This window comes from Solea solea, chromosome 11 (genome assembly GCF_958295425.1).
Source record: "Solea solea chromosome 11, fSolSol10.1, whole genome shotgun sequence".
NCBI classification, from domain to species: Eukaryota; Metazoa; Chordata; class Actinopteri; order Pleuronectiformes; family Soleidae; genus Solea; species Solea solea.
Window position 1 is genome coordinate 8,521,842 of NC_081144.1, and position 26,840 is coordinate 8,548,681.

At 43.7% G+C, this 26,840-nt stretch overlaps 1 protein-coding gene across 9 annotated transcripts in view; it reads right to left on the bottom strand.

Annotated features, from left to right (window-relative positions):
• The window catches only part of hspg2 (heparan sulfate proteoglycan 2), an 86,330-nt gene that overhangs the window by 43,880 nt on the left and 15,610 nt on the right, over positions 1 to 26,840 (bottom strand). For 8 of the 9 annotated variants that reach the window (XM_058643038.1, XM_058643040.1, XM_058643037.1 and 5 more), the window contains exons 2-16: positions 16,519 to 16,648; positions 16,138 to 16,197; positions 6,003 to 6,112; positions 5,786 to 5,844; positions 5,368 to 5,540; positions 4,368 to 4,493; positions 4,054 to 4,248; positions 3,530 to 3,649; positions 3,290 to 3,421; positions 2,976 to 3,120; positions 1,809 to 1,966; positions 1,186 to 1,326; positions 908 to 1,071; positions 634 to 813; positions 222 to 418 (exon numbers count right to left, since the gene is read on the bottom strand). In XM_058643038.1, the coding sequence (XP_058499021.1) occupies positions 222 to 418; positions 634 to 813; positions 908 to 1,071; positions 1,186 to 1,326; positions 1,809 to 1,966; positions 2,976 to 3,120; positions 3,290 to 3,421; positions 3,530 to 3,649; positions 4,054 to 4,248; positions 4,368 to 4,493; positions 5,368 to 5,540; positions 5,786 to 5,844; positions 6,003 to 6,112; positions 16,138 to 16,197; positions 16,519 to 16,648 (2,090 nt within the window). Of the gene's footprint in view, positions 1 to 221; positions 419 to 633; positions 814 to 907; positions 1,072 to 1,185; positions 1,327 to 1,808; positions 1,967 to 2,975; positions 3,121 to 3,289; positions 3,422 to 3,529; positions 3,650 to 4,053; positions 4,249 to 4,367; positions 4,494 to 5,198; positions 5,232 to 5,367; positions 5,541 to 5,785; positions 5,845 to 6,002; positions 6,113 to 16,137; positions 16,198 to 16,518; positions 16,649 to 26,840 lie in introns of all 9 variants that reach the window. The other variant, XM_058643043.1, reaches the window with a different exon arrangement.

A 26,840-nucleotide genomic window follows, 5' to 3' on the forward strand; every position in this document is an offset into this window, starting at 1 on the left:
CCACTGACATACGATTCTGGCTTTGTGTGCCCAAAATAAGTCTGTAGGATTCACAACAACCTTTCAAAAACAGTCCTCTCATATGTGAATAATCTTAACTCGGAAATATGCACACATTAGACAGGTCCCAACAGGCTTGAGAGGATTTAAGACCGCGAGCCCTCCCTCCCTCCCTTCCTTTCCTCCCCCCTAACATTCACAGTTTAGGTTTTTGTTCTTACCTGCACTCTTCAACATCCTTCGCGTGACCTAAAATGCTGAACTCCACCGCGGTAGTGTCCATGATGAGGTCACTGAGCGCCACACTGACCATGTGGTCGTCATAGATGGTGCGAATGCTGATGCTGTCCACGTTGGCCAGCGTCATCAGCAGCTCCTCCCGGGTCACAGGGCGACCATTGGAGTGCTGCCAGTGATCCTAAAACAACGACAGTTTACGACAGTTTACTCACACTTAGATATTTATACCTCAGGCATTCATTTTGGATAGAGCATGTACGGATATGGTTTGGTCCATTTTTGTAACTAAATGTGGTGTTGAATTAACTTGAGCTTTGACACTTCTGTGTCACCAACCCAAATTTGCTACTGTTTATTGTTGGAACATTTTTTTCTTCTTATTCAAAGACCTACTTCTGTGAATTTGATCTCTTTCTGGTTGACCACACGAGCAGGGGTGGCGCTGCCTCTGCGGTACACAAGCCTGCGTCCGTTTCCAACCAAGATCACATCTGGTTTCTCCACAGGCTCAGACAGACCTCGGGCCAAAGTGTACCGCACCTTGTACTTCAGTGACCCCCCATAAGAGTCAATCTGTAAACATGATGATTTTCATTAGTATGTGTGATCATAAAAAAAAGAAAAAAAGGGTTGGTTGGTTGGTTAGTTAGTTAGTTATTATCACTACCTTGTTGCCCAGAAACTGTCGAGGCAAAACCCAGAAGGAGTCAATGTTGAGGAAACGGCGAGACAGGTCGACAAGCTGGAACTCCTCCATGTCAGGGTTAACCATGAGCTGAGTGGAGGAGAGAGGAGGAGTGCCCGGCCTGGTTGGATACGTGACGTTCACTCCTGGAAGCAATAACAACACGTACGATCAGGGAGGGTTTTCTTATTGTACACGCAGTCAAAATGTGGAGCAAACAAGTCAATTTTGGTCCGTTATAGGCAACGGTGTCTCCGTGCCTTTAAAGTCTTCCTCCTCAGTGAAGCGCAGGGTGATCCGGTTGCGGTAGCGGCCGGTGCTCTTGCAGTTCTTGGTCATTCCAGCGCAGAAGCAGGGCATGCAGCGACCGTCCACACTGAAGTGACCGCCAGGACAGTTGCCTGGAGAGAAGGATAGTTCGTTTCACATATTCACTTGGAAATTCGGAAAAGTTGAAATCCATTCATATGTGTGCGCGTTTCGGATGTAAAACCAACAGTAGACATTTCAACAGTGCTAAGAAAGAAAGAAGAGAAAGAAGCTGCGCTGTCGTTCGACGTTTTCCACAGTGTTTTGAATAAATGATCTGTTGAAAGTCTGTAAATTTACTAGGTGCTGCTTCCATTAGGCAGACAGGGGACTACCCTTCTTCCACCTCGCCTGCTCAGTCGTGACCTAAAAGGCTTCACTCTGTGTGCGGTGCAGGATGTCTCCACAGACACAACAATAAAAACACTGCTATACAGAGAGATAGAGAGAGAGACCACACAGAGAGAGTTGTTTGAAGCTGAGAGACTTAATCACCGTTGTGTGTGAACGCACCTGACAATGGTTTGAACGTAGTGGAAGTTTGTTTACATTCAAAAGTTACGCACTACAGTACCTGGGTTGGAATTTGATGTCAGAGTTAACACGCCATCGGGAATACCAAACACCAGGCCTTTAGCATTTATGGCCTCGCAGGTGTAGGCGCCCTGATCCGCCTCCTTTACATCACGGATGGTGAGGGTGCCACGGCCGTTCTCACTGATCATGGAGATCCTGCAAACACACACACACACACACACATACGACATTAATGACCCATTTGGAAAGTTTCTTGCTGTATTGTTTTGTGGAAATACTGGAAAACACACACACACACACACACAAATCTATAAACTTCAGCTGCAATTGCCTAATCCAGCATACACAGCAGGCCACACCCAGAATGAACAATCTGAAAGTTGTGGAGTTGAGGTACACCACAAATATCTTGGTAATGTAAGTCAGACACCAGACAAATGTTACTGTTTGTGCTTAAGTACAACAGTTAGACGACTTTTCCTGGCGCTCGTTTTTATCTGCCCGGCTGCTCGATGTGTAACCTGAGCCAAGTCTTGAGATAATGTGTGCTGTGATTTAGCACCGTACAAATCCTAAAATTAACTCAAGTAAACGATGAGGTTTACACTGTCGGTTTACAAAAGCACAGAATCTGTCAGGTGAAAAGACAAAAACGCATTAATCAGTGTAGAGCTGCGACTAACGATTATTTTCATAATCGATTAATCGTTTGGTCCATAAAATATCAGAAAACCTTAAAAAATGTTGATCGGTGTTCGTCAAACGTGGAAATGATGATGTTCTCAAATGTCTTGTTTTGTCCACAAAACAAAATGATTCACTTTTAATGATTTATTTGTTATCCAGAGCAAAGAAATGAAGAAAATACTCACATTTAAGAAGCTTAAACAATCGGAAATGTTGTTGTAATCGTGAAAAAAGCTTCAAAACCGATGAATCGATTATCAAAATAGTTGTTGGTTAATTTAGTAATCGATTAATCGTTTCAGCTCTAAATCAGTGATACATTTTCAAATGTTCCCGGTTTGATGCAGATTATCTATGATCATCTTGCAGATTGTTGATGATTCTCATCTTTTTCTGCTCAAACACAACAACTTCTTTCCTTAAATCGGTGGACAGTCAATTCTATGGACTCTAGTGCCGACAAGATTTGTGGCTTCACATAAAGTGCTGATGATTAAAAATGTGTCATCAAACCAACCTGCCACTGACAGGAATGTGTCCCCAGTTGAGTCTCCAGGTGATGATGGGCATTGGCACTCCAACAGCTTGACAGGTGAACATCACTGTCGCCCCCCGTGCTGCCTGAATGGACTCTTCTGGTGGGCTTGTCACAGAAGGAGGGGCTGTAAATTGTCAAGAAGATGACAAGCCACATAATTAATGTGCACAGAAGATGGCGCGTGACTGGAATTTGGCAATCCCCGACAGTGAGAGGAAACGGAATTTGCCGCCATGGGCAAACATGGGGCGATGAAAATGAAAATGAAAAGTTGTGACGTTAGTGTGACTTACTGCAGCCATACTCATCAGAGCGGTCAGGACAGTCTGGCTCCTCATCACACTGGTAACTCGCTGGGATGCAGGTGCGATCGCTCAGGCATTCAAACTGCTCAGGAGCACACCTGTCACCAGGACCCCTGGTGGCTATAATGAGAAGAAAATGGAAGGATTTCCAGCATGTTTTAGTCACTAGTAAACAAAAGGGGGCCCAATAAATCATTAAAATGCTGTTTCAAAGAAATGAGGACTTACGGCAGTCTGTTTCATCCGAGTTATCCTCACAGTCATTGTCTCCATCACATCGCCAAAGCTTAAGAGCACAACGGCCATTTTTACACTTGAACTCGTTGGGTTCACAGGGAGATGGAGTGCCTGAGGGCAGACAAAGGATTATTGAGTCATTTTCCGACTTAAACTAGGTAATATGAGATTTGGGTTTTTGAGGAGGAGACGTTCACAGCAGCTGCAGAATCTCAGGAGGATCCATGTCAGGGGGTGGTGCCTGACTTGAGGCAGGACACTCGCTCGCTGTGGAGTTTCTCCTGCTGCTTTCTTAGTAGCCCTTAGTTTAAGGTGTAACTTAATCCATTGAATTCAACTTAAGTCATCTCTGTAGCTCACAGTTTTGGTTGCTTAGTAACAAGGGACGCGGCAGAAGCACAACCCCACAATTACCTTGGTTAGAAGCACTTCTGGCTACTTCAATTCAAGCATTTTCAGACACTGCATGTGAACGGCACCTCGTGCTTGCACGCGAGAAAGGCCGTAGCACTAACCACATCTGTTCTCGTCGCTTCCGTCCGAGCAGTCCCTCTCTCCGTCACAGACGTAGTCACGCGGGATACACTCTCCACTCTGGCATGTGGCCTGATCGGCTCTGCAGGGTCCAGGCGGGCTTGGGGGCCGCACGGGCTTCTTGGCGATGGTGGTTGTGGTGGGAGGGGTGGTGAAGACTGGAGGGGCTGGCAGTTCTAAAACAAATCTCTGATTAACGCTCAGCAAACAGTACAGATATAAGTAAATGACTCCATCATTGGTTTAGTCGATGCTCCACGCTATCGCCGGCCGTGTTAGAAGTAAAGCAACTCACCACAGTTGATCTCATCACTCATGTCTCTGCAGTCGGGTCTATTGTCACACAGGTATTCCATTAGGATGCATGTCCCATCACCACACCTGTGCTCATCTGGCATGCAGGGCCTGATGCTGGGGGTTACTATGGGAGACGCAAGGAGAGGGGGGAGGGGCGGGGTTGTCAAATACATGCGAGCCAAGGCTACAGCACGGTCAACAAAAATCACACGGATGTCACATCACGGCAAAAATCAACCAGCAGATCACGACAGTAAGTGCAGCTCAGGCATGTTGTGAAAACCACCATCACTGCAGCAGTGCCTCCAGACACTAGATGAGATAAATGTTTGATTTGCATTGCAAATTCAGACTAGAATGGACAAAAACGGCCTAAACCCACTGACTAGACACACAAGACTAGAGAGACGGACACACTTGATGAACATCATAGACGCATAGAACGTAAACAGACTGTGTAGATGGATGGATGGACATCAAGACACACAAGACAAGACTGCATAAACAACACTCGATACACAAGACAGACATATGGGACATACTGTATCTACCATGTAAATAAAAATGATGGTGAGATTTGTTTAAATGGCAGCATTCCCGATCAGACTCACGCCATGCAAAGGTCTTCTGTGCACGGCAAGTCTTTTACGGACAAAGTCAAAGTCAAATTTGGTGCTTCCATGCAAAACCACTGCACATGACCGTTGCATGTAAATAATAAGAGCAAATGTTCAACGTCAGGACAGGGGAAGATGCTCGGCTGTTTCTCCACTGCAGTCATCCTACAGTTTGTACAGTACAGCCGGCTCAGTTGCCATGCAGTACAAACCTGGCGCTGCTAAAGTCTCCACGTGAGGCCAAGCTAGGAACCAGAGGAAAAAGTTAGGGGCGCCGCCTACTGCCGCGGCGATTCATATGTGTCCAAACCGCTGTGTATCACAGTGAGTCACTTCACTGTGTTCACTCGTTTCTTGTTTCTTGTTTGGCTGAAGTCTTACCTTGTCCAAGCCGTTTGAACTGAAAGCCCTGGACGGATGTGACATAGGAAGCGATGGCCCCCTCCTTCACCACGTTGTACAGCACCCTGCGGATCTGTTCCTCATTGCTGTTGTTGTCTGAACCCACGTCCAACTCCACAAATACATCCACTCCGTCGTCTCTCACCACTTTCCTGTAAAAAAAAAAAAAAGCAAAAAAAAGAAGAAGCAAGACAGGCCCAGTTAAGCTACTCACTGTATCACATTCACTGCAGAGGTTTAAACAGAGGAGCCCTTAAGAGGTGAGGTTTCTCTTTGGATGTCACTTGGATACACAGAGAGTAATGTCACCTGGCCAGAGTAAGAGGCAGACAGCACACAGCTGCAGGGTATCTGCTTTTGGTGTCAAATTGTGTGATTTAAGGACTTGTGCACTTACTTGATGAGGACCACGTTGACTGCCTGAGTACCTGGAATCCTGTTGTACTCCGACTCTAGCTGCGGAGGGAAAACCAGACTCGGTTAACTAGAAATAAACAAGCTGAGAGCTAAATCAGCAAAGTCCTAAATTATATTTCTGGACCTTATAAGGTAGCCTTGGACTAGATTACACGGCCACACATTGGTCAAGTGTCTCCTAAAAGGGAAGTACATACCGTGTCCACCACTGCTTCAGAGATCTCATTAAAAGCTGAAGAGAAGATGTCCTCCAGCTCAAGGCTGTAGACCAGGGAGTCGGTGAAGTTGACAAGCGCTCTGTAATAAACTAGAAACACAGGGAGGGAGAGGATCCGTCAGCTAAACCACACAATAACAGAGGATGACCGCGGGCTCAGCATTCATGTCCATGTGTTGTACAGATATTATAAGCAGGATTCAAGCAGCTAAGTCTATTTAAGAAAATGTGATATGGGAAAGTTAAGGGAGATTCTTCTCTTACAAAAACCTTTGGTTAAATATTTAAGTCACTGAGAACCGAGCAGCATGACTGTGGCTTGAGGGCCACGTACAAATTATGGCGTCTATTTCCATATCTCAATTGTGGTTGGATCGGCACCAAACGCCAACCACTGGCACAACACGCTGACACAGGCACTCAGATATGACCATGACATGACAGCATCAAGGCCCCGCCTTCCTCTGCACATCAACTTCCTGTTGATGATATACATTGAGACGCATGGTGGCCAAAGCATTCTCCAGTCCCTCTAAATCCATAGACGTTTCTATTACATATCTCTGTTATAACTTCCAGGGTAAACCCCCATGAAACAACAGAGTGAGGAGGGAAATGTGCAATGCTACTAGTGTGTTATTTTGCCAGTAAGGCACAGGGAAACCAAAACGAGACAACTTTTCCCATGACTCCACGCTGCTGCCCCACGTCTTAGAACTTTTTTTTGTTATTGTTTGATTGGGAGATGCCTAGCAGCAGAAATGATATAACTACATGGATACCACAAGTTTGCATGTGGTCTCCTGACTGAAGGCTGATAATATTAGAGTCTGAGGGCACTCCAAGTGCAGATTTTAGTCAGGATCACTGCTGTGCTGAGTGGCTGCAGAGGAAGAAGAAGAAAATCCTCTGTGAATGACTCTGGAGAGGGGCCTCCACATTCCCTCCACAAGTGCTTAGTCAAATACATCAGGCAGGCAGGAGAGCAGCTGAGGGGGCAGCACCAGGGATTATATCAATGGCCTACAGAGAGGCTATGTTACCTGAATGGTCATTGAACATCAATCAGTTGGACACAGGGCCCTCGTCTGCGTATTCAGACGTGAATCATACAAATACTGCAGTTTGTTTGCATTTTTTTTATATTTGCCTGGAGCTCCAGATAAAACTGAGTAATCCTGTCAGTATAATCCGGAATTGAAGTCCATTGAAGTGTCCTTGACTGAAGCACTGAACCCAGAAAAATGAAGAAAGAAGAAAGAGGAGGATGTGAAGAAATGTAGCAAGGAGGGAAATGATTCACTTTCTTTTCACGGAGTAAGAAAATATCGTTCCTCTGTCACGTCACAAAATAGTGAAGTCAGACAATTTTTACATTCCATGGAAATCGAGAAAAAATAAAAAATTTTCATTCCAGTTTTGGAACCATATCAATATTGTCAAGTTAATAAAATTTGCTTTTATACACTCGGTGTGTGATTTTGCAGTGATTTCCATGAGTGGATGTGTTTGTGGTTTGTGCGTATTAGGGTGAGATACGCTTATTTCCGGATTTGTTCTTTTTATTGTGCTGTCCCATGACATACATCTCACATTTAAAGTACAAATCGATTGAAATTTGTAACTTTATATTTGGAAGTATTTTCCCTGTTTAGGTGCCTTTGTACTGTTCTACGTGTTTAGTGCGTATATACAGCTCATGTTGGATTTCTTTTATTCCTCTAAGCAACATAAAAACCTCAACAATGAAGACAATATCTACTTACAACTTGCTTTTTATACACCCAGTGTGTGCTTTTGCAGTGATCTCCATGTGTGGATGTGTTGCTGGGTGAGACTTATTTCTCAATTTTTCAGCCCGCTTTGAGAAACATTTCATTTGAGACTGGGGGATAAGATGATACTGATTACTGCAATATAAATGTAAATGTATTCAAATTATAAAGCTATAAGTGTGTATACAGTATGCAGAGTCAGAAGAACAACATCTGTCTTGAAATGTAGGGTCTGGGAAAACAAAACTGAAATAGTGATTTCAACAAATATGTTTTGGGGTTTGTTGTTTTTTTGAGTGCATTGTGTGGCAATGTCACTCATCTCTAACCTCTGAGAGCTATATGAGGAACTCATTATCGACAAAAATGCCAGCTGTATTATTTTAAGTCCAATGTCACAGGCTTATAGCCCATGAAACTTAAAATAGCCCAGGCCTGCAGGGTGCCCAGTTCTCACACCGCTGTGCAGTGCCAACACTTTGTTAGAAGGAGCCTGCTAGCCTCTGATTCCAGACTGGCCAGTGTGGGTTTAGGGAGGAAGTCAATATTTGTCCCGTTTCTTGCACCGAGGCGCTACTTGAGTTGTGTTTTAAGTAAGGATCTGCTGAGCCTCTGCTCACTAATGTGTATCATTCATCTGTTTGTGCTCAACAACAAATCCACACCTGCAAACACACATACACGTGTAACACGGAGAAACTTGTGTGTGTGTGCGCGCATCAGGTTTCTATTTGGTGCTGCTTGGATAATTATACAGCACCAGACACGTTGTCACCGACAACATACATTTATCATGCTTACCGGGGGCTATTTAATTAAAAGATAAAGATTGTGTGTCTCACACTCAGGGCTGTGTGTTCATTGTGTTACATGCCTGTGGGAAGCGTTGCTGCCTTATGCTCTGCTGCCTGGTTAACAGCTGTCCTCTCTTAAATCCCCACTTTGCCTGCACACAACTTACTTTGGCAATACAAGACATCTCTGGTGAGGGAAAAGCTTCATTTATGACAAAGTAAACCCAAACACTGTCCGTGAAAATGTAACGAGCAGGCGAACTGCAGGCGCTCGCGCAGCCTGGAAGGGTTTCTGAGGGCTCGCAGCACAGATTGTTACTGTCAGACTCTTAGGAATAATTGTTAGGTCTGAGAGTTGAATGAAAAGACAGACAACATCAAAGTTACTCATCAAAGCACTTCATTTGACCCGCATATAATCTCATCTTTTAAGTGGGTACTCGCCGCCAGGTCAGAAGCAGACTGTTAGACCCAACTCTCTCTCTCTCTCTGAGCTTGCCGCTTTGACGTTAAAACGTGGCGAGTGTGGGGCTGCCGCCGCTTGAGATCCTTTGATTAGAGGGTCGGGTTGTGCCCTGCTCCTAATGAGCTGCTCCTTTACCCACACTGCTATACATCATCCAGTGTGTGTGTGTGTGTGGGGGGGGGGGGGGGGGGCTTGTCAAGCATCACTACCATCAAGGGTGATGAAACTGTCAGAGCGCAAAGCCGACGAGTGCAGGAAAAAAATATATAGAAGTTGTGAAGAAATTGCATTCCTCACTTTTAATTCACAAACTTATTTAGCCATTAAAGCTGTTCAGTAGAACTGTGGTGGCTTTGTGAAATGGGCCCCCTCTGAACACATGAAGGCCTCTGCAGAAGACAAAGACTTGATTGAGAAGTGAGCCCTGCCTGGCCTTTAAAGCCGAGCCGCATTGGGTATGACCTTCAGGCCCCAAGGCAGCGCCCACTGCACCGTCCCAGCACCATCTGAGCTATTGTCAGAAGGAGCGAGGCCGAGCCGGAATCCGTGAGAAACAAACCAAACTCCATTAATCATACGTGTTTTTCAGGTCCATGGACCTTCTTTTTTTTTTTCTCTTCTTCGTCATTTTCTTAATCTTCATGTCTCTCTCACTTTAATCTATTCATTCGCCAGCAGCCTCGTTCTCAGCTTAACTCATATGGACAGGCCCCCTGCCACTTAACCCCTCTGCTGGTGACCAGCCAGCAACTCCGGGTCCATTCACTGCCCTCTGTTGAACTCTTGGGAATAAGTTCTGGTTTCACTATTTTGCTAACCCCATTTTGCTCTCCCACAGTGTGCAGCACAAGCAACAGAAATCCAGCATTGTGTGTCAGGCGTGTTTCCCATATTGTAGTGATTCTGTGACACAGCTGCTTCATATCACTGGGATGATCACTGGAATCTGCATGAGGTAGAAACTCACGAATAAAGTCCTTCTGCAATTATAAATAGCAGAACAAATTCACTCGTCCATGGAGATTACGTTATGACGTAACATCAAGACATCTTGACAGAGATGTTTTCGGCTGGAAACACACGCGCTGCCACTCAAGAGTGATGGAACAACCCTGTCATTTTCCAATAGCATCGAGAGAGAGAGAGGGGGGAAAAAAACCCTGGGAGAAGCCTGCAAGAGGCTTGGAAAAACAGACTTGTTGGACTCGAACACTACATGCCCAAGCTGCGTCTTCCTTGGAATGTTATCTGAGAGCGTGTTTGGAAATGGGAGCGCATAACTGAGTGGAGCAGGTGACAGGAGAGTGTGCCAAAGACAAGAGAGGAACGAGCCCGCAGCATTAAAAATAAATAAATAAATAAAACAGGCGTGACTGAGGTCTTCCGGCGGTGACTTCCTGTCATCGGATACAACTGGGCTCTAAATGTGTCCCATGTACACATGCACATTACCAGATAGCACTCCTCCAATCCAATGAACTCAAAAATCACATTTGACACTTCACAACCATAACTGTGCCGTGAACTCCTCCATCACTGTTTGGCTTATCCTGCTGGTGCATGTTGTCATATGACTGTAGTCACTTATGGCCACATCTGTTCTAGGACCACATGTGGAGATCTTATCTGGACAGTGGAATTGACGATTCGACTTCTCAGTCCAAACCCTGACAAGACGAGATCTCAACAACAGGAAGATCAGTCCAGTCCCGTCATCCTGGCTGTCTGAGTGCAGAGAGCAACGTGGGCAAGGAGCGAAAGCAGGAGACAAAAGGGGAGGAGAAAGGAAGCAGAGGTCGCAGAGGGCACAACCAGGAGCCAGGGGTCAAGTATCAATCAAGAACACTGACACAATTGAGTTAAGCAGGCAGGTACAGAGAGGTTCACGTTTTAGGAAGGCTATGACTGCAAACAGGGAGAGAAACTGGAAAGTGAGAAACCAGAAAGTGAAGTACCAAAAGAGAAGCAAGAAATCAGGACATGTCACTGGAATCAATAATAAACACCATCAAACAGCCAAGAAACGAAAGGAGCGTTGCCATGATGATTTTATTAAGGAGCTCGATATGTCAGCGTCTTTTCCACTGTATCAACAGTCCCATTCAGCATTATCTGTAGTCATGTTTAATGAGACACTGGCTGCGCTTTTCAACCGTTTACGTCCGGCATCTGTCTGCAAACACACAAGGACGTCTGCTTGCATGAAAGAGTCCAGGAGAAGAGGTCAGAGGGCATCTCTTTAGAATGTACTCTTCTCCAGCTCTACAGAGCAAAGAGGATTTCCCTTGAACCAAACGCACACTTCCATGCACTCCTCTTCACATCCCTGCTGTCCGACACACACATTCACCCTGGGACTTTGCAGTGACAAGGGGAGGAGCTGCTTCCTGTTTTCCCTCCTAAATGGAAAAAACTGAGCACCATCTTTGTCAGGTTTTTCCCCCCACTTTTTTTTTTTTTTTTTCCAAAAGTTGAGCCCTCTGCACTGGCACTGACAACAATGACCATATTCTGTTTTGTGGTGACTCATTCATTCTTGACCTGCCTTGGATGCAGTTACACCATGGGACATATTCTGAAATGTCAACGGAGGCCCCTTGGTCATTCGGAAACTCGAGTGGGTTTTAAGAGAGATGTGGGGCGCCCTTGTGCAATAGGCATTAACAATATATTTATTTGTTCATCGTCTATCGACACTTGTCTTATTTCACAGCAGATTATAAATACATCATTTATGCTGGATTGGTGCTGGTAAGGCAGTTCCTGTACTCCGTGAAATTCAACAGCCAGTGGCAAACAAGAGCTCTTTCATAATCAAGGAGCTGAAACCAGCTGTTTCACAGCTGCACATACAAAAAGCATATGGTTTTCTGATACTCCCATTTACTGTAGTGAGTAGGTGTAGACAAAAAAAAAAAGTCGGTGCATTCGCCTTCAGAGTGACTGTGGCAGCCGCTGTCTGGTGTTCCAGTCAAGTGAAGAGCAGGTACATTAGGTTAGAGAACAGAGAACTGCAGACGAGGCAAGAGCTTCTGTAAAACAAGTTAAAGTCGGCAAAGTCCAGCCAGGAAACGGCCGACAGGAAACTTCCCCTAACCTAACAACTTGAGGGCTCGCTCAGGAATAGTGACCCAAACTAATTAAAGCTAATGAAGCGTTCACTACTTCAAAGGCTGCAGATATGTTGTGGTCCACGTAGGAGTCACAATGAGAGAGCCATGCAGTGGACCATGATCACAGCCTGTGATGAAGCAATCACGATCAGGGAGGAGAGAGGAAAAAACATTAACAGACAGCATGCATACACATACTACATTAGGCATTAGAAGAACGGTATTGTGTGATATGGATACTCACTAGTGTTCAAACAGGAAACCACTGATACGCTTATATCTAGAGGAACTACCGAATACCCAGCCAATAACCACAAGTTCAAACTCAATATTTGTTTTGAAAAACAACAGATACTGTTTCTACTGTTAATGTATTCTCTTAAAGGTCATCAAAATGAATTGACATATCAGTTACAAGTCCTGTCCTTGACACTGCTGTGAAGATGAAGCAGAGTTCATTCAAACAGATGTACAAGGCCTCTTCATACAACACCCACAAGCGCTCTTTCCTAAAGAGCAGCAGTAGAAGCCAGTTTCTCCAGGGCAACACATTTGTTATTGGCACAACAGAGTGCAGCATCACGGGGTAAGGTTTAGTAATAAGGCTCAAGATCAGTAACTAAGGCCATTCCGCTGTAGTCCTTTAGAGGAACACCCACCCTGAGTGAAATGAGCACAGTCTTACTACAGATTAACTGTTTCAGTGTGGGGTAAAGGCTTTTTTTTTTTTTATATCTCTGACTGACACCAACAATTGAGAAAACAGTTAAAGCATGTGAGGCTAATTCCCCGTGTACTCTAGGATTGCCACATTCCTGATAAGAAAATAAATATGGGGTGGAGTGGCTCAGTGGTTAAGACCGGTAGCCTGTGTGCAAAAGACTTCATGGTCGCAAGTTCAACTCCACCCCTGGCAGGTTCTACTCAATTCCGCTTTGGATAAAAGCGTCTGCTAAATGATATGTAATGTAAATATAAATATGATAAAAAAAAAATAACTTCTCCATAGCTTTCGCTCTCGCGTAATCGGACGATGAAACGCATTATCCAGGTATATTAGTCAGTCTAACACTAGCTCGATTTAAGTCCGACTAACATGCTTGCATGGCATTGAGAAAACCAAATTATTGTCATAGTCCGACTAAAATCGGACTTCAAACATGCATGTACACGCACTGTCTAACAAGCTGAAAGGGGGTATTTCACCGCCCTAGCAGAGTGGGGGCGGACACACTTCATTCAATAAATCACTTCCCTACTTGTTTACTGCTTGTATACTGGGACAAGGGCAGTAGTCCAGTTGAACAGCTTCGCCGTGCATGGAAACGTACGAGTGTGTGAGCACCTTAAAGGCCCCCAGGAGTGCAACAACAAAGACCTCACCAAAATAACTGCAGCTGCCAGCATTCGTCCCTCTGTGCGACACACAGGGAGACACACACACACACACACACACCAGGACAGTGCTACCGAGACACACACGTCACCAAATCCTGACACAAAAGGCAGAAACCCTGAGTGGGTGGCCTTGCCACATCCTGTCCACTGCCCTGAGGCTAAAGTGATGGACAGGATACATTACTCTGATGTGCTGCAACACTGGAGAATCTGTGTTTTTTCAGCAAGAATACACTCAGAAGTGATGTATTTATTACATAAAAAAAAGCAGCTGAGACTACATGACCTGCCTGTGAGTCAACTTCTACTGTATGCGAGTCCGCAAGGGTCGAGGGCAATGTGACACTTATGTTTAAGTGAAGACTAAACACAAACCGCATTTGACTTCTCATCCTTTACTTTAATCAAATGACAGCGCTACTTGTTTGATCTCAGATACACAGAACTGAGTGAATCAGTCATGGTTTACAGCATTGGTTTTTTTAAATTGAATTTACTCTATGTGACTTCAAGAAGTACAGGTACGAGCCTTTTTCCTACTACATAGCATCACAATTGAAACATTTAGCCGATTTCTTCTAACCAATGCATACTTAATGTGGCTTTAAAACCATTTGAACCATATTTTTTTGTTGGGATATGTGTTGCATCTTGAGATTTGAATTCTCAAGCTTCTAATCCAAAATTAGCGCTGGGAGAAATGTAACCCCAGTAGCCCCTCAAAAAAAAGAAAAATTATTATTATTATTATCACATGGAAAAGCTGGTCTTTGTTTCCTCTGCTTCCAAATAAAAGTGGCTAATATCCTTAGTGCATTGGGAATGTGTATCACTGAGACTGTGGAACAAGGAAAGTCTCTCACAGTGCAGATAAACTAGATTTAGTCCCCCAGCAATCTCTTTGGAGCTCTCAGTGTGGAGGTCAAGACCAGAGGTTAAAAGAACATGGGACGCAACCTTCATATCTCCAGAGAAGATTCCAGACTATGATAAGGGCGGGGTTAACTGCAACAATAGACTAAAGAGGTTGAAAATAGCCTAATCTGAAAAACAGTTTTGACTCCAGATGTTTTTTTTTCTCACATCATTGGTGTTCGAGACCGAGACAGAAAGAAGTGGAAGTTCCTTCACCTTTGGCAAATAGTTACACAACAGGATGCAAGACTTAACAGAGACAACGCTGGCACCTTCATCTCCCACTTTATAGTGGTAGAGGAGGGAAGGAAACCAGACATTTGGGTGAATGGTCTGGACAACTAACCGGACAGAGACACTCAGCATTATCAGTATTCAGCATTTAGCGCAGGAAACCAAATTTCCTTCCCATCCCTTGACTGTTCAGATCTATATACGGGAATAGTCCCTTGTCTCCAGTCATAGCACCATGATCATACAGGGACGACTGCAAAGGTGTAGCCACAGAACATAATATTCTCAGTATCCTCTCCACAACATTGAATTTAAGCAATACAACTAAAATAATTGGGGATTTTTGTAGGTTCAAATCATACCAATACTATTTTTCCTTTTTTCTAATCTGATATTGATCCAATTTAATATAATCTTCACTGGTGCAAGTCTTTGATTAAATCTTCCTGACCAAATTCATCACAATCACGTTCAAGTCAAACACATCACCCAGACACATTAGAGCACATTCATGTCAACTGCGCTCAGGTCTCCTCTGATCCTTCCACTACCCAAATCCAGCAAGGCCCCGCAGCGGAGCTATTTCTGTGAGCAAGGCACATGCTATATGCCTCGGCTCTGATGTCAGCTCGCAACGGCGCAACCAAAACAATTACTCTGTCGTGATGTAATCATCTCCACTAAACTGTCGAGTGCCAGCGTGTGACAAACCAAGGACGGGCTAAGAAGAGAAGCAGAAGGCATGTGTGTTTAATAAGGACGCCAACGGTTCAAGCTAATCTGCAGGGGGGATGGTGAAATTCGGACTCTTTGCATGTGTGACTCCGTTGAACATGGTGGGAAGTAATACCATAAATTACACGAGGGGAAGAGCTCCCTCGTGCCACGTGCATATTGGTCCATCAACGAAATATGTAAACTTTGACCTCTCGTGTCGAGCACACACCCAGACTGTCAGCATTGGTCTTTCCAAATGAACTATTTCCAGTTGACACCTTTAAGGCATCGTTGGTGGCTGAGGTCACGCATATTTAGATCCATCATGCAAAGTTTAATACATTATCTACTCTCTGCTGCCATGGTGTGATGTGATATAGCAGCTGTTGCAGCTGTTTTATTGTTCGTTGTCCTTTACTGTGTCTTATAGTGCTGCCATCTCTGCCACTGCTAGAAAAAAAGGATAAAAGATGGGAGAAGCTGTTTATGTCTCAAAGACAAAGCTGAGGCCCTGTGTTATGACCAGACTTGGGCAAACTGGGACAATGCAGCAGAAGCAGGATGTGGAGGCATCATCGTTCAGATGGATATCATGCACACAGACACACACACACACACACACGCATTGTGCGGCCTTCATCCACACATAAATGAAATCTGTCCTATAGAACTGTTGGATGAAATAGATTTGCCGGTCCCTTACTTGTGCTCTCTGCGACTGGCGGCCATGGTGTGCTTCCATCATCCTCGCCACTGGGCAGATCTTGGGAGAAAGAGGCAGAGGCATAATGGTTCAGTTGATGTGTGGGGTTCAGGGGTCCATCTGCTTTTTCACTCTTTACATTCAGTGTTTAAGACACAAACCCGCAAGGGAGAAAACCCCCCCTTGAAAAGTGTGAATAATGCAGTTTAGTGTTCGTGTGAATGAAATCATCGAAAAAAGGAACAATTCCCCTGTTGTCAGTGTTGGGGATGGGTTAACGATCTAAGGAATGCACTATGAGGGAAAAAAAAGACAGAGTTCCCACAAATTTAGGACAGCTGTTGCTGTAGTATGTGGTTGCACGTCCTCTGCCAACCCCACCTCCTGAGGCTTCATCGGCAGCAAAGTCCTCGTCGTCGTCAAGTAAGCTGTGAGACGCCCGGACTTCTTTAGCCGCCTCCAAATCTTCTGGCACAGAGACCCCACCCCACACCTTGGAGGCCTGAGTCACCTGCAACAAACACAGACAGATTTATAGGGGTTGAAGACTCTCCAGAGAAAGGTTACACCCAAGTGCTATACATGGATCGTGGAAGGGTGGAGAGAAAACAAAAGCTGAGACAGGAAACGGGGCATTGTGAAGTGTTTACATTTACCATTTATTATCTCTGAGACGGCTTCTAAAGACTTCCCCATTTCGGGCTTCAAGTGTTTTTTCAAACAGAGAAAAATCAAAAGAAATCACTGCCATTCGCTTCTGTTTGTATTTGTAATATAAATGAACACTGGAATTTGGCAACAGATATTCCCAGCTGACTGAAATGACCCACATATGACAACACACACAAGTGCACGCAACAACAAGAAATCTCTGCAATCCAAGGAGAGCAGCTGCATTCAGATCAGAACAACACAAATCTCTTTAAGTAGACTTTGAATACTCCAGCAAATTATGACCAGTTATTTACGACCGACTCGTAGTTCGGGAAGGATTAAATCATGAAAACATCATGAAATCACTGCAACTAGAAAGGCAACTATGATCTTCATTCAGCAGGTTATATGAAAGGGAATTAAAAGGGATGTATATAGAGAGAAAATCTGAATAATGGGCCACACCTTGATAACAAAATGTATTTGTACTACTTGACATTGTTAATTGTTATTAGACTGAACACTACAGATGGGTTAAAGTTAATTTAATAATACATTTTTAACAGTTTCAGTTAGAAAGGGGATCTTGTCGTGTTGCCTGTTTTTAGACACCCACGCAACAATGCCTTTACTACATCAATAATTTAAGTGTAGTGCTCCAGTCTCCAGTCAAGTGTTTTGATTCAAACACCAAAACTGTGGTACACAACTGGAAAGAATAAATCTCTTACAGCATTCTCAGTCACATAAATAAAAAGAGAAGCTAGCCACTCTCGTATCTGATCATCTTGATGAAGTCCACGCTGCCAGACCAAGTGGAATTTTATGGGTTTACCATCACTGCTCTGCTCTCACCATCTCCACACCCACGTTGTCCAGAAGCTAGAAATTTAGTTATGATTATGGCATGATGCCACTCCTGGCATTTCCAGTTGGCATGGCCTGCCAAATCCTTTTTTCTTCCAAACCATGTTGTGGTAGTTTTGCCATTTAAATGGCTTCAGCTAATAAAAAAACAAAAAAACAATCTATCCCTCCAAATCCTCTCTACCCTCACTGAACACCCCCTACAAAAACAATCCCGGGCCATTTTCAAAAGGGAACTGCTGACTGACCAGATTCTTTTCAGTGGTACAGACCAGCCAACCATTGCTGTGATCATCTCCTGCCTCCCACTCCTTTAGGATGAAGTATCATCTCACTACTGGATGCAATCTGAGCAAAAGCCTCCTACAATTGAAACTAGCCTTTGGACAACAAGTTCATATTTGCACCTGATCTTGATGCTAACAAGTTTAATCTGGATTTGCTTTCTCACTGTACAATGCTATGAGATAAAGGTCTTGACCGACTCTGCAATTCTTTGTACTTCACCGCGCCCAATGGACACCAGCCTCTAACATTCTCTTTCTCTCTAGTAACTTGTTGCAATATCCAGTGGGACAAGTGGTAGCCTGGTATATTGAAGAAGTCGTAGTATATATAAGTATTGTACACACATGTCAAAGGGAATTCCAATCCTTACTTCAGAATTATTCTGTCCACATTGTGCAATGCTTATCCTGTAAGATGAAGTATTTGGTGGCTCTACAAATAGAAAACAAGAGAATCCATCTACAATGAGAGACAGGCAACACTTTACAGAAGAGGACGCGCCTTATGTTTGCTCAGCTGCAGCTGCAACCAAGAAAAATGACTGTATTTTTGTCCATGATGGAAGCAGAATATTTTGGTGGAAAAAAAGACTGACAGGGTTTAAATAACTGAGCCAATACCCTTTCGATATGGCACCATTGTCAGCTATTGTTGCGTTTTGCAACTGGAGACCGACTGTGGACTCCAAACAAATGCTGGCTTCTCAACACATTTTATTCTTACTGGTTCAACCAGGCTCAAGCTTCTTTGTTTACCACAGTGGATACGACACTCAAACTTTCCAGATTCTCCACAGCTTGTATTTGTAAGACCATAATAAACAATGTCAATTTTTTTCCCTAATGGTGTGGTGGCTAATGTGGCATTTACTTTTGGTAACTACGTTCTGCATCGATGGAGAACTGATAGGAATACGTCACTGATTTGCATTTAGCTTTGTATCACTAGAATAAGGGGAGTATTTTTTTTAAAATTGTGCCTCCCAACCTCAGTGGAGAAATATCTTCATTCTTTTTTTTTTTGTTACGTGCCCACCAGTTTATGCACCTCATTCCCAGAATGTAAACAGTGTCCGCCATCTTTGCTAACAGTTGCGCTAACAGGACCAAGTGTCACTGGTGGGCACGTAACAAAGAAAAGAATGAAGTTATTTCTCAAATCAGGTGAAACTGAGGTTGGGAAGCACAACTACCCCTATTCTAGTAATGCAAATGTTAAAAATATTAGAAAATAGGGGAGGAAGGGAAGACATTTTCCCTCTGTGCGTAGCAGACAAAAAAAGGATGGACAGGATTGACTCACAAATAATCTGGAAATCAATCAGACATTTTAAAACATTGTGCATCTTCATTGAGCTTAAATCTGAACTAACATCCAACAAACATAAGCTGTTTTGTAGTGTTATGGAGCCAGAGTCAGGGCAGCTCTTTTTTCTTCTTTATAGACTAGCTAGAGAAGGTTTAGTATTCTGGTCATTTTTATTGGAATGAAGGAATATGCCTGTCAGAGAAGTCTTATGTGCTTTAATGACGACTGGAGGACTCCAGAATCTTTTAGTACACAGACACAGGTCATACCTGGCAGTGCATTTTAGAATCTGTATATCTCATTAGTGGCTTTGATTTTTTTTTCAACTGAAATGATAGAATATTGCCAGACTTACAACGTTAATACAGCTAACTACTGACCATGACTATGACCTGGATGACTGAGAACGTCCACTGACATATTTCTGGCATCAAAACATTTAGCTTCACACCATCAAGGAATCATACCCAAAAGTGAAGAAATAAACACACAAGTTTTTTTGAGAGGTGCAGTGTGGATTGTTAGAGAATCTCCAGAGATCAGTTTCTCACCGGTTGGTGTTTTCTGTAAAATGGCTCTTTCTTTCATTGACAAAACATAACATGACCATGTATGTGTGACGTCTCTTTAAGTTGTTTAACCCAAAGACGTTGAAGTAAGGACAATTTTGCCTTCAAAATTGCCAACGTGTATTAAGACATTTATGAAACAAATTTCTTCCAGACGTACACATATAGACTCTGAGTGCACACAGATGCGCTGACATGTGGCAGCACATGTAAACCTACTCCCACACTACGACAGCCAAGGCCTGTCAGAGGCAGCATGGGAAGAATTCAGCAGGGAGCCTTGATTTCCTCCACTCTGCTAATAAGCCCACAGATGCAGCTGCAGGACAATCTGTGAGAAACATCCTAAAAGGCATGACCAGTTTGTTACAGAAACTAAAAACTGGACCAAGTTCATATTAAACACGAATCTCACAGGACTGGCGCTCAGATTGAAGATTTAAAGCATCTCTTGAGCTCACACAACCTTTCTGCATTTGCGTGATAGGCAAACATAGGAAGACGAAACCCGATATGACGGCACACCGCATCGCTCATACCAATCAATTGATTCCAACGACAAGTCGTGACCTTTCATGAAAGCCGTGGACAGGCACCTCGAGAGAAAAAATCTTCACAAGACAAATTCCCAACCTCCTTGACCTTACATCCCTCCCTAACCTCCCTCATCTCCCTTTTTCTCAGCCTCTTTCAGACTAACAGTATCTGCTTGGACTTGAAGTAGCAGCATGTTCTAAACAGGAATGGAATGTAAACTGCAGAGAGCTTTAAGTGGATGGAAGCTTGACACATACTCTTCCCTTTAGGAAGAGCGGGGCTGAGAAGAAGGAGCTCACCAAGCACTACCAGGCACCAGTGAAGCATTACCTGCCTTTAACACGACCCAGTGCTATCTGTGGTCTATGTGTCAAGGGTAAAAGCTTACTCCAAATGAAAACTGGTGACGTGTATTCTGACATGACCGGTGTTCAGAAATAGAAAGAAGGCGAGCTAGTAGAAAAGGATCCGTTTCCACACATTTTGCAGGGACAATAAACTACATTTTTTTAAGATTTCTAACAACAATGACAAAATGATGGGGTTTTTTGCATGTGCCTTGCCTTGGATTAGACTGACAACCTGCCACTTCTGACACTAAACCTCCACCTGGGCCCCTGCTGCATAAAGGGCCCGATGAGTGAGGCCCTCCTGCTCTCTGTAGCTCTTTGACATTTCCACAGGGTTTAATCCGAAGTGACTGGACCAGGAGGAAGTGCGAGGAGGCTCTCATTCAAAAGACAAACACTCTTTGACAGCGCGCAAAGATTGTCTCCTCAAAGTGTTCCATGACTAATACATGGGTGCAACAATCACACTGGATTTTCTCTGAAAAATGGACTTGTGGAGAGGAGGGAGGGGGGCCAGGGAGTAAAAAGGGGAAGGATAAGTCCACATTTTTGAACAAATGCTTGGAGTGCCTGCCTAGCCATCTTCCCCCAAGTCATTTATTCTCTCTCCCACACAACAGTCATGCCATACATTTTACAATAAGCTTAGTCCCCCTCTGGAAATGGGCAGTGGAGCTCACACTTTTTCAACATTTGTGATGACTTTTCTGATGTATTCAGGCTCTGCAAGGTGATTCAGCAGAGTGCAATGGACTGAGGACAAAGTGTGAAAGGAGTACAACGCCAATTTAGCATAGCAGTAAATCATAGTCAGATTCATGACAGAGTTTTACAAAATTAACCAAAATCACTGTAGCCGATCCTGATTTTTCTTTTTTTCTTTTGCCAGAACCCGATACCTATACTACGTACGGCGCTTTCTCCAGATTCAGTATTTGCTCTATTGGTCAAAAATGTGTTCACATACATGGAATGTGACTCCACATAAAAAGACAAAGACTCTAAACTGAACAAAGGCGTTACACCCGTTTCTGAAACTTTTTATATGGGGACCCAGTTTTTAAAGCTGATAAACTATCATAACCCAATTCACAGAACAAATCAAGAAGAGAGCAATGTTGCGACTTTTTCTAAAGTAAGAAAATCCAACATTTCCAGGAGATAAGACACATGAGTATGATAAATTCATCACAATCGGACTATATGCACGCTATAACATATTCACATACATCAAATAGCTAGATCAACGATTGCAAATGTATTTGGCAACATTAAATAATCTCCTGCAACCCATTTATGGGTCGCTCACCAGACTCTATGAATGACTGAGTTACACACCACCAACCGTTTGGTCAGAGTTTTGCTTGTGCGATGCTGGTAGTGGCTGATGTGCATATGCAGGTTAAAAAGGTCTGATAAAATTAATTTTTTTAACTTTTCTAACCTTGGAAACCTTAAAATCTTGTCTTAAAACTCACTTTGACTCTTTGGCTTTTAACCCAACATGAAAATTGTGTGCTCTCTGTTTGTATTTTAGTCTTTTCATGTGTTTTAGTGTTTCACTGTATTTGAGTCTTTTGCGTATATAGGGATTTTAAGCATATTCTTCGTCTTCAAGCGGTGTACAGCACTTTGGCACCCATGTGTTTTTTTAAATGTGCTATATAAAAAAAGGGGATTTGATTGGATAACTTGTAACCCTCAAACCAACCAACACTACCTCATATGACATCATCAGAATGCTCCTTCTGGAGCCACACAAGGCTTCATTCATCTTTCTTTCTTTTTTTCCACATTTGCAGCCATACTCCCCGAGACCTGTGAACAGACTTTGATTGAAAAATCACTGAGCTTCCTCTTTCTTTACATACAGCAGTAAAGGTTGGAAAATGGCAACGTAACTCACTTCTGTCACCGTTTAGGACTCGTATGTAAGAACCATGGCGTCTCCGTACTGATATGATCAAACTCATTAAAGAAAAGATGGCATAGTCTAGTGAATCCCTTTGTGTGACTCGATTCAAAAGTTCTCCGTCTCCAGCAAGTCGGTGTCAAACACATTTCCATCTCCTTTTACACCAACATTTCACTGAGGCATTACATTACAGCCTGTATGGACTTGTGTATGTGTTGTTGTAGCAACACAGGGTGAAAAAAGCTGCCTAAAGAGCTATATAAATGAACTGCAAAAAAAAAGGTAATAAGTCAGCCTTTTTTTTCCTCCTCAATTTGCTGAGATCAAAGGAATGGGGGGGTGAACAAACACATCCCTACATGTACACTTGTACATGCTTGCAACCTACCACACCTTTCAGACAAGCCTTAGCTTTACTTTACTTCACTAGCAACACTTACTGCATGAAATGGTAGATGTTTGCAACTTAAAAAAAAGAGAGATGTAGTTCAATTTTCATTACACATTTATCAGGCTGACTCCAACTATACTGATTATACTGCTACACCAGATTAAACCTTGTTTAAATACTCCACACTGGTTAAAAACACCCATTAACCCTGGCTCTGAAGTCTACATCCGTCTGAATCATCTCCAAATAGAAGCATTTACACACTGTGGGTGAGTCATCGTGATATATTTTAGGCCAAAGGTCACAGCCTGGCGGCACCATGACCAGACAGGGAGCAGAGATCGTGAACGCGGTGTGAAACCAGACACCCTGGCTTTACACTGACCAAAACGCTATCTCTGACAGGCTTTTTTCAGCTTCGTGATGACAGAATCACATGGCTTTAAATGTGTATAAACAGAGCAAGGCCAACGGGTCCAATTCTGTTTCTTTGGTGATTTTATGTGTGTAAAGGGAAAAGGCGGCAGAGGAGTCTCTGTTACAGTGCCAAAGGCATGTTTTCCTCCTGGTGATACTCCTAAACTAAACATTCTTCAAGTGACTTTAACAGTAGCAGAGAGTGTTTCTTAAAAAGGATGGACTGCACTGCCTTTCCACTGTGGGTGGGATAAGTGAGCGTGAACACATTCCACCCAAACATCGTTTGGTGTGAAGATCCAGCTGACACCCTCAGAAGCCCAGTCTTTTCAATTATCATCCCAACAGGGGCCCCAGCAGGGCCACGCATCAACAGACCACCTAGAATCGTGGTCACTTCATCTAGCGGTTGCACCTTGAGCCCCTCCCCCCCAACATGAATTAACTAACACCTCCTTTATTTACGTAAGCAGGTATTAAAATAGTTTCCATAAGCGCATATGGACAGATGCATACATGCACACAAACACTGGAGACACACTTTGTTAACAGGCACATGATTATCAGCCCAAATGCTTGAGTTGGGACTGTTTGGTTTTAATGGGGCTGTGCGGTTTGTGGGAAAGGTGATTTACTGGATGTTTAGCTCTTAAAACTACTGGTGCTCTTTTAGTGAGAAAAATATCCGTAAATAAATGTTTAGACGCAACTGACGAAAAGTCAAGGCAAAGCTAAATTGTTTAACTTCAAATTTAACCAGGGGGATAAGAAATGGTGCAAGTGCGAGTGGAAGGGAAAAAAACAACACATATCATGTCTTGCACTGCATGTTGTATCAAACATAAACACTTAAGAGAGTAACTCATAGGGTCTATAAATAGTGTGTGTTTCCGGTAACATTTTTGAGAGAGTGGCCTGCCGGGATGGAGGGGACATAGGGGCCAGCTCCAGTTCCCCCAGACGACAGCTGATGGGCGAGGTGTCGAGGCTGGTTGCAGTCCAGAGGGGACGAGCAGCTCCAGCTTGACCAGCCCTGGCCTGGCCGGGTTATTTATAACAGACATGGTCCCTGTGAAAGTGCGCTGCTGTGTCATTTAAGATGTCTGCTTTCCTTCCCAATAGGGGACCGAAAGGGATCGGGGCTCTGCGATATCCGAACATTAAGTTTGATTGAAGACGCGCCTCAGGACAAGGACCGTCTTTAGCTTCAGCAGAGTCGTGTCAGCATTGCTACGGACACGACGCTAAGGCCTGGTGACGTGGGCCGAGCTGCGTCTTGGCTTGACTGAGTGGGTGTGCATGTCTGAGTCGCATGTGCATGTATGATTATGACTTCATCTCTGACAGAAAACGTCATGTGTATTTTGTTCAGTCAGAGAGAGAGAGTGTGTGAGAGAGAGAGAGAGAGCTGTCGCTTGTCTGTGTTGTTGTCGTCATCCTCCCTGGCTTTCTTCATTCTGTCTGTTTCTGTGATCGTATACATTGTAATGTGTACTCCAAATAAAGCTGTACACAGTGCACGTGCCATATGTGCAGGCTCAAAGTGTTCACGTACAGGCCTGGCATATGTCCTGCAGTGTTTAGAGTGTTTACAGAAAACCCTTTTTCTTTACATTGAGTTACGTTTCCATGTGGATAGGGCCAAACAGGGAGGGAGAGGGAAAGAATATGTACAGCTGAATTTAAAAAATATCATATTCATATTTCTCTGCATCACACTTACGCAGCGTGAACACGCTCATTTGTTTACATGGGCGCCAAAATGAAAATGTAGGCCCGTCCAGTGTAAACAAGCCCTACGGCTACTTCCACATTACTGTAGTTTAGTTTATAAAAAAATTATACATAAATTCTGCTCCGGACACGCATGCCGTCCACACTAGATTGGCAGTTCATTGCCCAAAGGAGGAGAAATTTAAAAATGCTGCTGACTCTGTTTTCATTTGAAAATTACCTTGAAAAATCCCCAGAGGCATGCTTCAAGCATGTTAATAAATGACATGCCAATGGAATGCAAGTTTTTGTATTTATTAAAACATAATTCAATTTTGGAAAGGCAACAGTAGACGCTGTGTGGTGGCTCACTAAATGTCTCTGACATAAGTGTTTGATTTATTCTCTTGTTCCTTTTGCCTCAGGACCAGCTCATCAGACACCATCTGTTCACTTGGCCACACTTGCATTGTCTCACATAATCACAGGCCAGAACTAGACCAGTCAATTAACGAAAAAAAGTAGTTCGGAGTGGTCGAAATATTTCCAAGTATGCGGCTTATGTAACCATTTGTGGAACAAACTGGACATTAGTAGCAACACACAGTATGGAAAGCTTTCCAAAGAGGTGCACGATTTTAAAGTTTGTATGTCAAGGACGACGTGTGAAAGAAGGATAGCAGCAAAAAGGAAAAGGGAAGGTCTACACGACGGTAGTGAGGCCAGCTATGATGTATGGCTTGGAGACAGTGGCACAGTCTAAAAGAAAGGATGCAGAGCTGAAGGTGGCAGAGATGAAGATGATGAGATCTCCGTCGGGAGTGACCAGGATGGACAGGGTTAGAAATGAGCATATTCAAGGGACAGTTCGGGTTGAACGGTTTGGAAATGGAGTAAACGAGTCAAGGTTGAGAAGGTTTGGTCGTGAACAGAGGAGGGATAGTGATTATTTTGGGCAAAGGATGATGGAAAATGGAGCTGCCGGGCAGAGGAAAGAGGAAGACCACAGGGAAGGTACACGGATGTTGTGAAGGAGGACATGAGGACAGTTGGTGTAACAGAGGATACAATAGCATAGGGCAAGGTGGAGGCAGATGAGCAGCTGTGGCCACCCCTACAGTGAGAAGCTGAAGGAAGAAGAAGATCTTTACAAAAACAGAGGAGGTCTGAGTTAGTGAGAACCTAATAGCAACTTGGCCCTTTGGCCAAAATGAGACTCAGCCAGACATTCTGGCTGGACATAATAACTTCATGTTGGTGTAGCCACTTAACACCAGTTCCCATGGTCATACTATCTAGGATGGTGAACTGGAGTTTGGCATGGTACCGTCATGGAGATTTGGGGGGAACATCTAGAGGGTCTCAAACCCTGAGTTCCAAGCAGTCTTGTTGGTAACCCAAGATGCACTTGGAGCACAACAAAACCTGCTGTTAACTGAAGAGAACACTTTGCTGGGCGCCATCTGCACATCAAAGACTTTCTTGTGTTTTCCCACAACCTTTTCCAATAATAATCTCTGCTAGTGCTGCCAAAACAAAACAAAAAAAAAAGAAAAAGTCCACAGAAGTGATGGACTTAGTGAGGAAAAATATTCTCTCTCAGCTGTTCATGCATTAATATAAACATAAGAGAGCAGCAGCAACAACAAAAAAAAGAAGTGGCTGTACCCTTCTCCAGATGTTTGGCACTGAAC